The sequence below is a fragment of the Lampetra planeri genome, chromosome 36, assembly GCF_965212315.1.
Source record: "Lampetra planeri chromosome 36, kcLamPlan1.2.h2, whole genome shotgun sequence".
In the NCBI taxonomy this organism is placed as follows: domain Eukaryota; kingdom Metazoa; phylum Chordata; class Hyperoartia; order Petromyzontiformes; family Petromyzontidae; genus Lampetra; species Lampetra planeri.
Genome location: NC_136142.1, coordinates 4028220 through 4042029, shown reverse-complemented (window position 1 = coordinate 4042029; position 13810 = coordinate 4028220). Strand labels below are relative to the sequence as shown.

Genomic DNA, 13810 nt, shown 5'->3' with positions numbered 1-13810 from the left:
ACGTGAAACCGACATTTTATTTGATTAAGATGTGACCATGCTGCATTTCGTAACCCAAATTAATATGTGGCTCTACCAACTCGGTGCACTGACCCTTGAGTCACCAGGTCATCTCGAGAATTGTCAACATATTCTCACATCTCAAAGAGTCAAAGTGGTCCTCCTACTAAAATGAGCAATGGCTCATTCCTCTTGGTGGACAAGTGGCAGAAATTCCACATTCCTATGGAACGGGCCAACTTTTCATTTGGATGACCACGGCTGACTTTCCCACGAAGTTTAACTCGTGGCATTGAATCTGCAGGGATGTCACCATAGGTTGTGGAGTCAAGGAGTAAAACAAAAACTCAACACATTCTTCAAAAACACTGCCTTGTAGTATATTTATAAGTCAACGTTTTGGGAAACAAAACAAACATGTCCCCGCTTTATTGTACTATGACGAATGGGCATTGCCCAAAATGTTGCTGATTATAAACGTTTACTTTTAAGGCCACGGCGTTATTGAGGAATGTTAATTGGGCTTGTGCACCGCTGCCAATTTAGCATCACCAAATAATGTAAAAGTTTTCTCACCAGGTCACCACCTTGCAAAGTTCAAACATTTTTACCATACATGCGTATGATGCCATTGTAACACTCGTCTTGTACAGCATTATACTCATAAAATATAAATAACTTTGTTAAAACTAAATAAACGTATGACTGCACTAGGATTGCTGTGAAAATGTTTTTTTTATTAGCCTGCAGCATTATCAGCTCGAATTATATACTCCAAAGTAATAACCCCATTAATTGGAATGCCGTGAATTTTTTCAATGATTACAGGCATAAAACAAAAAAATGTTCAGTCTTATCTTAATTAAAATCTGCAAATGACCTTTTTCCTCTACTCCCACGAACTGGGAATTGGCAACATTTTTGGATGATTATTTTAATAGTCAGCTGATCTATTCAACACTGTAGCGTATTCACCTGAGACCAATAAAATAATAATAATCACACAATCAATAGTGGGGGACTTAAACTCACACGCATCATTGCAAATGTAAAAAAAATGGGCCTCAAATCAATATATTATCTTGCAGGGCAAAGCTACACAGCAATTTCTCTGAATGAATCTAATATGTTGCAACAGAGAAGTTACACGGGTATTATCAGCATTATTGTCTGGGCTGGGACACATGACAATTACATTTTTACGTAAAAAATAACACGTACATGTGACTCCATCTGGCAGACAGTCTTGAAATATTTAGCATTTCATTCAAAAGCACAAGCACACTGTCCTTAAGTATCTAAAATACTGGACGAAAGTACATGCATGCAGCTTAAATTGTGGATATTTAAACTCGAGTACTTGTCATGAAAACACATAAATATAAATATTCCCCAATTGGCATTATATACTCGATGGGTGAGTGCCATTAGCGATAATCTAAGGCCATCATGGCAAATGAGCAAGCAACGTGGCCAATGCAGCAACCCCACACATTGTCACAAAGGTCACCCGTATAACCTCAACAGACTGTAGGGGGCAAGTGCTGTAAGCGAGCACCTATGAAGTCCGGCACGGCACACGAGAGTGTGTGTGGCCTAAACAATGCCTGGTCGCCTTTGTTTCCCTTGTGGCGATGTTTAAACGCCACACCTGGTATTCGTTTGAGGTTGAGTCAAAATAGGGGAGGCCCAGGACCGGTTCGGATAATAGTCACTTGTGTTGATCGTGAGTGGGAATCGAACACATGAGTTCAGAGTATATGCAACTAATGTCGAAGTAAACATTTTCAGCACGCACGGAAATGTAGAAAATGTTTCGTGATAATATTTATCTATCTAACATGTGTTTCCTTATCGTAGTCAATGTTTTTTTAGCGAAGGACATTTCACGGTAAGCCTCGCTGTGTCCCTGTTTGGAGTAAAGAGCCAGGAAGTGTAAAGCCATCAGCTATTAGGTCCTAAATTAAGGCACTGTGCCAGCTAGCGGCATTCAGCATTGTGAGTGCTTTACAGAGCGATCTTTTGATAATTGCGAAATGCCAAAACACCAGCATTGGAAAGTAACAAGTACTGAATGCAATGGCTGTAATCGAATTACAAAGGGCAAATAACAATAATATCCATAGATTACTCCATTTGAAGTGTGCAATCGGAGATGACTTAGCATTTAGAAGCTGATAACTTGCATAGTCGTTTTACTTTTTGCTCGAGATTGATGCCAGCGGCAACTAAAATGAGGAAATTAGTTAATTGGAAGCACGTGCGATTGCGAGAACAGCAGCACCTCGTGCACGTTGGCAAAGGCATGCAAGTAAATCTGATTGTTAATTTGGAAATAATAAGAAACAATGTTATTCCATCACACTACTTCTATACGTTCAAAGTATTCGTATTGAGAGAGAGCCCAGCTGACTTTTTTGTTTTAAGTTAATCTCCGAACCCTGTCCGTCGCGCAGCCGCGTCACCCAACACACCTGGTCGTGACCTCTCCAGACGCGGACGTCTTGAGGACGTTGGGGTTGCGAATCATCTTGTCGAGGATGCCGACGATCTGGCCGAACTTGGGCCGGTCGGAGCGCTCCTTCTGCCAGCAGTCGAGCATGAGCTGGTGGAGCGGCAGGGGGCAGTCCATGGGCGCCGGCAGCCGGTAGCCCTCCTCGATCGCCTTGATCACCTGGTGTGCACGGGGGGACATCGTCGGCAGCTCGGACGTCATCGCTAAAACCCCCCTCGCGTCAGCTCGATTTACGTTCGCGTGAAAAGTGCGCGGTGAAGAAGGAGAAGAAGCACGCCTGGAGGTACCGCTGAGAGAGACAGGAAGTGGAGCACGTGCATGCCAGAACGCACGTAGGGTTAATGGCATCGTTTCAAACTGTTCGCAAGAGTATGTGGGCTTGGGGAGGACACGCCACGAGAAGGGATGATGGTGAAAATTATGAATGGAGTGGTAGCAGGTAGTCCTCCTAGATCGCCTGGGGGCACGGGCACACGGGGACATCGTCAGCTCGAACGTCGTCGCTATACCCCTCGATAACTTCTCTGCAAGGCGTCAGGTCGATTTAGATATTTTCTTTAACACTTTTTCTGTTTACCAGGTAAGGCCACTGAGCTATATAGATTTTTTTCGGAAGTCACCTCGCCACAAATGATAGCGAAACGAAGTGGCTTATCATGTGGACATTTATAGCAACCAAATACTCTAAACGAGCGTTTTCAAAATGTGAAGGGAAGAACTGGAGGAGCTGAAGACAAAATCCACGCGGCAATGGGGAGAGCGAACGTGCAAACTCCAAATATACAGGCGTCAAGGTCGGGATGGAACCCACGGCCTCCTGCATACCAGGTGAGGTGATTAACATCTCGCCACCGTGGCGTAAAAAAAGTGTACGTAAACAAGCATGCCTGGAATTATCACCAGAGAGACAGAATGTGGAACACGCGAATGCCAGAACGCACGGAGGTTCATGGCGTCATGTGTTACAGAATGTCACAACCCTTCCACCCAAAAGTAGAATATACCATGCGGCAAATGGAAACCTAAACATACCCACTTTGGTAAGAGAGAACAATGAATAGAGATAATTTGCCAATGCTTTCAACAGCCTTGCGCAGGTATCAAACCTAGATCGTTGCTCGAGTATGCCTGCCACAACATGAAAGTATCCAGCCGGGTGATATTGCGGTTCGAGCATCGATTGTGGTTATGGCACTTTGAGGATGTAGGTTCAAATCCAGCGTGGGAGATAGATCAGCGCCTCATTCCTCTTGTGTGTGTATAAACAAGCGTCACTTTGTTTGTTAGCCGTTCATGGCGGCTATCTTCTGGAAACGCTAGCCTCTGCCATTGGAACGTGCAATTTCCATAACTGGATAGGAGGCTTCATGACCGTCTGAGGTCACGTGATGCAATTATGTTGCACTCATTAATTGTCCTGATGTCGTATTGGCAGCCAATGATGTGCATCCAGCACGGGACTTGACCACCCAACAACTGGGAATGATGCCGGCGGTACGAGGTTGAGGTGGGAAGTTTTGACTTAAAAATGAGTGAATGCAGGAATTCATATTCTTCAGTTCTTTTTGGGAAAGTCACATAGATAGAAAAATAATAATAAAAAATTAAGTGAATAAAAAAAATATAAAAGTATTTTATTATTTATTATTTTATTCACTTTTTATACAAATAAAATATTTTATTATTTTTATTCACTTAATTTATTATTTTTTTTCTATCTACGTGACTTTACCGAAAGAACCAAAGAATACGAGGTGGGAAGGCTTAACGACCCAGTATTTTATAGCAGCACCTCAGAGGAAGTTGTCGTGTGTGTGTGTGAGAATGCTTGACACTGTTGATAAACGGCGAGTGGAAAATACGGGGAAACTGAGGCAGGATACAGAGCAACAATGATCGTGGCTTGGGAAAGCAGCGATGAATGGTAAAAAATGACCACCTACAAATCCATCATCACTTTTTTTTCTTTTTGCTAGTCCTTCATTCATAACGTGAGCTTTTACGTGTCATTTTTTTTATATTGTATTTGCGAATGTGCACGGACACAACGAGTTTGCTTTTGCTTCCATGAGCATGTTTGAGAATTTGTATAAACAAACAAACAAGAGACATTTCTTGCGCAGGTTTTTTTTGTTGATTCAAAGATTGGCATTCGCCATTGTCAAGAGCAAACTCGAGCGCTGCCTTTTTGTTATTGGTGCATATTTTGTCTCCATGGCATTCACAACTTCGTTGGGGTGTGTGTGTGTGTGTTTGGAAGCGGTAGTGTAGCGATTAGTGCATTCCACTAGGGTTACCCAGTGACTTGGGAATCCCCTAGGTCGACGCAGCCTCAAATGCGTATCTGGTGCAGTGTGCCAACATCGCTACTAGGGAGACAAAGGTGGCCAGGCGTGGTGTTGGCCAACCCACCCCCTCGTGTGCCGTACAGGTGGTGCTCTCCAAGAGCACCTGCCCAAAAAGGTCTGTGAAGTCTATACGGGGTATCTTTGTCTTTGTCTTGTGCACGTGTGCTCATGTTGAAACATTGGTTAGCACACTGTGCTAAGATCACAGTGACCTCGCTGGGATTCCCAGCCATTCACATCAATAATACATGTTTTTTTTTAAAGCCTGTCCTGGATATCCCCTAGGTTAACTCGGCTCCATACGAGTATCTGGCACAATGCTGAACATCAGCAACTGAGGAGGAATACATTGACGAAGCACCACAGTGGGCCACGGGACGTGCCTTTACAATGTTAATTTTCAAACAGTTGTTAAATCCCCTACTGATGTACATTTTATATGTTGTACCAGGTCACACTTTCAGGAAGATTAGTATCGCAATATTTTGTTGTTAAATCCAAAGATGTCCTGACACTGAAGGGGCATATCAGTCTGTGTCGATTTCCAGATGGGATTTGAACTTAAACTCTTTCCATTGTGAGCCAAGGTGGTCCCCGCCACACTGCCACCAGGAGACATTGTGCATGTACGCATGCGATTAAATGCATAGAGAGAGACACACACGTGTGTGTGTGTCTGTGTGTGTGTCTCACATGTGTGTGCATGTATCTATAATTTTCCGTAGTGGACAGGTGAAGGTTGGTGAAGATATGTGTTTCTACGGAAGGCGATTACTAATTAGTTCAAAACTAATTTCGCAAGTTTGTGATGCTAAACGTTTGGCTGCAGATGATGATGAGCATATTTTTGTCATAACACAGCATGCTATAATATTCATTCGACAATTTTACCTCGCTTGTGCAAGCAACCTAACTGTGTTGTTAGTAGTAGCAATTAAGCTACAGCGAAGTATAAAACACCAGCCACAATGTACATTTCAGCTATGCGCAGCACAACCCCAAACTCCAACACAATAACACGAATGATAACTTTTTTGTTTAAATAAGCGAATAAAAAGGCAGCATGAAAATAACTTTGAAAGTTGTGGTATCCATGTATGGGCTAATCAGCACAAAAAAAGCCACATATTTCGTTTTATTTTCATCGTTAAAATATTTTTCCCACTGCCTGTTTTACCAGCTTCCATTCAAAGGAAACTCTCTTTCAACTCGCTTGTGTATATCCCCCACCCCCCAACTATGTTTGACAGCGACAGCACACCGTGTACAGGCTGCACGAGTGTCCTGTGAACCTTTCTTACTTCTCAAAGCACGGATGCTCTAGGCACAGGACAAAGAGAAGGGAGAGAGAGAACACTGTGGCTTAAAAAAAACAAGAATATGTACAGAGATTGCTCGAGCAACCAACGTGTGGAAAGAGTGGCCCAATGCGTGACTGACCAGCAACAATTACGGTTGGACTTTACAATCCCGTGCGGTGGTACATGTATAGTGTACGTGTCGAATGGGCGATGAGGAAGTACGTGACAAGTATTATTTTTGCCAGGGTAAGTAAACAATAGAAACATCACTTTAAGTTGTAGCTCCTCTTATCCGCATACCGATTATTATCCAAACAACTGCTGTTATTCAAGCATCTGAATGAATACATACAAAGAATATCAAAGAAAACTCAAAACATTCCTCCATAACACTATGGTCTGAAAATGAGAAAAAATATATATAATTGGGAACATATCAGGAAATGGCCCTTCTTCAGAGCACACACAACATATGTTTGCGTTTGGTTCTCCAGTCGAATTGTTTGCATAAACGTCTTCTCAAGTAACTGCTGATACATTTGGCGACAACATAGATCCTTATTCGCCTCCGTTTCTCAAATGTGTTCTATTTTGTTCCTTAGAGACACTGTAGCTATTCCATTCTTGTCAAAGGTTTTTTTTTTTAGTCATTCCTTCATGTGCGTTTTTTTTTATTTCGGCCTTGGCTGTATCAATTTCTACCCAGTCAATGCATTTTAAAATTCCACAAAGGCTAAGCAAAATGGTACTTGATATTCACTCTTTTCAATTTACAGAATCTGATCTGATAGCACGTGTATTTAAGCAGTCACGAGTGCTTGTTTTCATTATCTCTCATGTATGTCATTGGGAAAGGTGAGGCAAGCATTTACGATCTTTAACAAAGGTCCGCGATGACGTCTCTCATATGTGTGATGCTGTGCATTCGTTAACCCCAGCAGGTTGTGTGCCATATTGCCTTTGAAGGACTCACTTCCATACCTATGAACCCATACGGGTACATGGAATTTGATTTTGTAGGTCCTTACGGCATACAGCGGTTTCAATACGGGCAACGTTTTTTCGTCTATTTGTTTGTGTTTCTCCCTTGTGATGGGACTGCGTAGGACAAACGTTGACGAATGAGGTCTGAATTGGTCTGTAATAAGTTAGAGGCAGCACTGAAAAGTGTGTCGACAGCTGAGCACTTGGGTCAAGCTGGGCCGAAACGACTTTGCAGCTCAACTAACGCAGCAGACGTCGAGCATCGCTCGACAGTTTAAGTCTGCAGAATGCCACATCGCAACCTTGCTGTGCAAGGAGGGAAACAGGTAGACGTTAAAATGTGCAGTCGCCGCAAATGAATTATGTAAACTTTTCCATTAGATTACTTAACACGGTACACTCTTATTCCGCGCTCACAGATGGGTTCAGAAAGCACCTCCTGTGCACACACTCCCTCTCCATTGTGAACCTGACATTCGGGGTCTGCGCCATTCATAACGTGCTTTTGAATATTCACAAAAGCTCACAGCCTAATTAACACGGACAATGCCGAATGGCTGGCCCATTGTACTGCGTACTTAAATGGGGGTGAGGTGTTTTAAAATTGTAAGCTGTTATTAAGCTGTGAAAAGCGTCTGTGATTGGTTACGACCTCCAACCGAGGAACAATTACCCTTCGTACTCATTTTAGTCCGTCACAATTTACGTGGACTCAATTCGAGGGTCTCTCCTTGTCCGTTGTCGATACAATACGCAATAACACGTGGACAGGTCGACCACGGTCAGTTGATGGGCAGCTTGCCTGTGGTGGAGTAAAGTGTGGGTATGCCCTCCTCTTTCAAGACACCTGGGCATTGTGGAAGGGGAGGCCTATAGAGCCGTTCCCCATGGAGGGCTTTCTGCCAGCGGTGGTGTGAGCGTGCAATTGCTGGGCTGCACCTTTACCAATACCTTTTATCAAACAAATCACGAAAAACGTCTACAAAAAAATATTCAGCATAAACTTTAAAATATTTTGTATTTATACTTTTATATATATGTACTGTACAGTGTATATATTTCTACCACGAAAGACTTCTCATGCTTAAGCTAGCACTAAGCACTACTCATCTCCACTGACAAGCCTCAGCCGTTGGTGGAAATTACATGTTATTATGGCAAGCGTCAGTTTTTTCGATTAGAACCATACTTGAATTCCCAAAGTGGTATTTATTTTAGCGACGCCAGAGGAATGATTGGTTGAGTCGACGCCTGACTTAGGATTTAAACTCGTAACCTTCCCATTGCAGTACGGGCAGTCTTATCGCAGCACCACTTGGCCCGGTATATTTTTTTACGTACGGCACAATATTTATACATCTTACTGGGCCACGCCCTCAGCAATTGCCGAAGCCTCTATTATTATTGCGTCCTAAAGTAGACTATAGGATGATAGTTCTGTGATTCGTACTTACACGTGTATCGTAGCGATGGGAAATGATTTTGGGAAGGAGACAGAAAGCTCGTTCTTGTAAAATGCGATTTGAAAACGTGCTATGTTGGGAAGCATCTCATATCGCCCTCTCACATGGATTGTTTTTTCAAACATTACAGCCATCCGTGCCGTAATGAGTGGCGTTGTTGTGCACTGCATCTCAAGGGTGAGATTTTTGTTTTCATTCAATATCTACTCAAGGTCATTTCCAGTGGTGCATCAAAGCAAAGCAAGAGATTGCTGCTTTCATTTCTTTGCATCAATGAACCAGCTGTCACAGTCTGCTTATAATATATTTGTCCTCTTGAATTTTATACATATGCATGTACAGTATGTATACTTGTATGAACATATACAAATACAAAGATAGCCTGTGCAGCCTAAACAGATTGTTGAGGCAAGTGCTGTTAGCGAGCACCTATGAAGGCCGGCACGGCACACGAGGGGGCGAGTAGCTAGCATCACGCCCGGCCACCTTTGTCTTCCTCGTAGCAATATTTACACACTGCACCGGCTACTCATTTAAGGCTGTGTTGACCTAAGGGAGCCCCAGTGACCGGTTCAGATATTCATTGGTGATGTTGGCTGTGAGCAGGAATTTAACTATGGCTGCTCAGTTCGTAGCACAGTGCACTAACCACTATACTACCACACCCCACTGCACATATATACACACTCCCACAAGTACTCGCATATGCAATACGTGAATTATGAGCAGTCTGACACTGACATAATATAGGTTTGTGCATTGGGAGGATCCCGTGGCAGTACTTATCACGCTGTGTTACAATGCAACGTGTCACCATGTTTTACAATGCAACGTGTCACCATGTGTTACAATGCAACGTGTCACCATGCCCTAATGAGCACTGGGACAGTACCTATCTCTGTTGATGGGCCCTATGCCATTGGGTCAATTCTGCATTCGCTTTGTGGGGAAAATAATACAAATAATATTTCAATTTTTTTAATGTGCATTCCATTCGATGATCCCAATGCGCAATGCATGACAAGCAGGAAATAAAAACAGAACCAGGGCAACCGACCAAACTAAAGATGGAAGGCCACTTTCAAGAGATGGGTTTTCAAAGCGGACTTAAATGTATTTACCGACTCCGTTCCATAGCGTGGGTGCCACGCTAACAAAAGCCCGATCACGAAAAGCCCACAACCTAGACCTGGGAGTGCTGAGCAGTTTGAGATCAGAAGATGTTAAGGACCCTGATGGAATATATACATGTATTAGTTCCTTCGAGTTTAGTGGTGTGTGCCCTTTTAAAGCCTCGCAGGTTAATGTGGGATAGTATCTCCGAAGAATGATCTCTGCCAACTTCCCTAAAATGGTACTAATTTTATAGAATCTGCATAGATGATTGGCTGGATCACCTCCCCAAACCAGAATTTGAAGACGTAACATTCGATTTATGAATCGAGTGGCTCTGCCAATTTGTGCAAAATTAACTATTTAAGATCGGGTTTTGAAGTCAGATTGCTTGGTTTGCAGTGCTCCACTGCTCCACACACACACACAGTGTCTCAAGCAGAGAGAAAAATGAAAACTTGGAGATACAGGCACTTCTTTCATGTGTCTCCACATAACAATACCATATGCTTTAGTCCATCAGACTTTTGCCTGTCCAGACTAATGTTATCCAGTGGTATTTGTTGAAGAAAGCAGACTCTGGACTGGTTTGGACCTTCTTGGCCACATCAGCAGAGTCGGGTTCATTAAACAAATGCTGCTGGTTCACCAGATTGTACATAACATAGTTTTTTTTGGTTAGATCGCGTAAATATAAATGTGTCGTTAAACCCGCTACCACCCAACACAGCCAATTAGTAGGGTTTGCCACATAAACAGAACATGCCAATTCGTTACTAGTACAGCACATCGGTGTGTTGGAGAGCAAATCCACATGTCCAATTTGAGTACATTATGGATGATATTGGTGTTAAACTCAGCAGATTGCATTGGCAAGAGCACTCCATCTACAAGAATGGGGGCTCTGTTCAATACAAAAAAGTGAAATTGGATTCAAACTCATAACAGCGGGGGGGGGGGGGGGCTGCTAAACGCACGCGGCCAGATTTCACAACAGGTGGGTGTGCAACACAACGCATCCGACGTGCTTGTTGTGAATGACGTAAAATCAGGAGAGCGATGACTGCCAGGCAGGTGTCGGCGTTCGAACTCACGTCCTGGTTGCTCATGTCCCAGTAGGGCCGCTCGCCGTAGGACATCACCTCCCACATGACGATGCCGTAGCTCCACACGTCGCTCGCGGACGTGAACTTGCGGTAGGCGATCGCCTCCGGGGCCGTCCAGCGGATGGGGATTTTCCCTCCCTGCACGCAACGCAGCACCGCGGGGCGTAAACAATCGTCAGCGATGCGATGGCGTTTTTTTTACTTACCACCGCCACCCAGGAAAGCCTCACCAAGGCTCCCTTTGAAACTTGTTTCAAGCGCTGTCCGGAATTGCGATGATTGGTCAATTCCCACGAGTGTGTGTTTTTAATTTCATTTTTTTTACCTACGTGACTTTACCGAAAGAACTAAGAGTAGGAGGAGACCAGAGTTAGCAGGCATCTTAAGTTGGGGGGGGGGGGGATAACTCTCAAATGCATTGCTGTTCTGGTATCTTCTGTCCACATCACAGCCAAAGTCTGTTACCAGAAAATCTCTCATCTAAGGACTGACCAAACTCAACCTTGCTGGGCTGTAAATTCTCCCGGGATTTCATGCATTCAGGGTGATTTGTACAAGGGCAACGCGAGAACGTGGGGTGGGAGGGGGGGCGGCGTGACTGGACAGTGGTTCGCGCCCTGCGCCGTTCCCTCGGTCGATCGAGTTCAATTCCTGGCCACGGCCAACATCGGCAATGGGTGATACGTGAACTGCTCTCCTTCTCTCTCAACTCCCCCCTCTTCACTGAGCAGCGCTGACCAGCCTGAACTCTGATCAAACAGACTGCAAGATTGACGTGGTGTGAAGATGCCTTCCTCTAGCAGTGGAGTTGCAAACACCATCATGTAATCCACAAGAGGTTAGTTTTTTTTGGTTTGGGTTATATCGCGTAAATATAAATGTGTCGTTAAACCCGCCAACACCCAACACGGCCAAATATAAAAATTAGTAAAAACCGCTAGAATGAATAATAATGATCGCGAAAGCCGCCGTATATGTTTTACTGATCATACGCGTCTTGAAAGCTTGAGGCTCCACTTCGCAATGCCGGTGCTTTGCAAAAAAAAAAAAATCTGAAGGCAGTTGATTAATTAAAATTGATCACTGCCCACGTTTTATCTTATTATAAGCGTTTCCATTCTGAGGCAGTGTCAATGGTTATCGTTGCGATGTCTTCCATTGTCAGTACAATCCCTGATGCTTCATTAAGTTCGTGAAATTTAATTGAACCCGAAAATGTTTTGCCCGCACAAAATATATATTTATAATTTTTTTCTCATTCTATTTACTTGAAACGGTTACAACTACGCGACCACCGCTCGGAGTGATTTAAGTCAAGCGGGGTTCTTAAATGTCTAATTTAGCAAAGTACACGGGGCGTGCAAATTTGTAAAAAAAAAAAGTTTAGCGATTCGACCGATTTGGATTGACGCTCAAAAGGCACCCCTTATCACTGTGTTTAGACTCGTTAGGCATGCACCAGTGCCCCATGCTGCTACCAACGCTCTCCGTTGCGTGTTTGAATTATCCGTGACGGGGTCTCGCAGCAAATCAACCAGGTCCCGTGAATGTAATTTGCTGCACGAGTCTTTGAATTAAATGAGATGCACAGCACAGTCCACTAAGTGGGCCTTTCAATTTAAAAACGAAGTTATTAGCAGATGTAAATTACTGGCTGGCCACAGCATGCGAGGACTTGGCACGATTCATGACGTGCCAAACAATTATGACCTCTCTGATTTATTTGTGCATCAATGAATAAAGTTGGGGGACTGCTTTTTGTGTGTTCAGTTTGTTGTCCTTCCCTCGCACCTCCGATGAGCACGGTTGGCTACGTACGGTGTGAAAGAAGATCAACATACATACGTACATTATTCATAGCCAACATACTGTGCGTATAAATATATATTTATAAATGTGGCTTTGATAAAAAAAAAACAAAGCTGTTTTCTCTATAGTGATAAAAGTCGCGTAAGTGTGTTTTGATGCTGGGTAGAATTTTCACGAACGTTTTCTCTCTTTATCGATAATGCACGGCACATGCAAACCGCGTTGGTCCTAATTTGACAAGTATGCGTGGCACGTTGGGCGCCGCGTATTTTGCGTGGCATATGTTGTATATTAACATCAGCGACTAAACAATGACACATATTTGTACCCTGACCATATGCCTTGAAGGTGCTTTTTACCCAGATGCCCCATTAGGTTCATTTGTACTTTTGCCACTTGTGCCCTCTTCTTTGAATTGCATGAATTTGTAAAGCACGTGCTCTCAATAAACCATATCCATAGCTATACAATGAGCTTTGGATTCAGAATATAATTTCCCGATACAGTCTGGCATGTATGTACGTTGAACTTGAACTGCTTTCACACCTAGCGTAGCCAACCGTGCTAATTGGCGGGGTAGCGGAAGGACAGGAAACTAGGGCATATGATGTAAGGCATACTTTAATTCATATACACAAAGATTATATTTAAAAAAATCACGGGACCGCATAGTTGCCGAGTAAGCACGGTTGACCGCCGACAGCCACAGTTGTGTGGATGATATCCCATGGTCCTCCTCCATATCAGAATCAGAAATTATCCTGGAGAAATGCTATGAGCTCTTCTTTCACAGATGTCCATGACATATGACACATTCCACGCATAAATCCATCAGGGCGATACATTGCCAATTTGCTCACCTTTCAATGAGAAAGGTGAGAGCTACAATTGTCCGCTAGGGTTTTGCTCGTCCCGTCGTCCCTTCTCGGTCAACAAACATGACGAGCATTTCGTGGGAATAACAAAATAAGAATCAACCGGTCCTATGCTACGCAGAGAGTGGTCCCTTCCATAGACATTTGAAAATTGCCTCTCATGGCTCAAGGTCACCGATGGAGATCGGTCCCACCCCATTGGCTGTTTGAGCAGGGAAAGGGGGGCGACATGACCCACGTGGTTTTTGTGTCGCGCCGGGACCCTCTTCCGGAACGGATACCCTGACGCAGCGCGC

General features: G+C 43.7%; 1 protein-coding gene across 1 annotated transcript in view; it reads right to left on the bottom strand.

The window, feature by feature from the left end:
* The window catches only part of LOC144730699 (ephrin type-A receptor 4-like), a 106766-nt gene that overhangs the window by 6919 nt on the left and 86037 nt on the right, over nt 1–13810 (bottom strand). The window contains exons 14-15 of the mRNA XM_078611390.1: nt 10819–10968; nt 2475–2674 (exon numbers count right to left, since the gene is read on the bottom strand). Of these exons, the coding sequence (XP_078467516.1) occupies nt 2475–2674; nt 10819–10968 (350 nt within the window). The remainder of the gene's footprint in view (nt 1–2474; nt 2675–10818; nt 10969–13810) is intronic.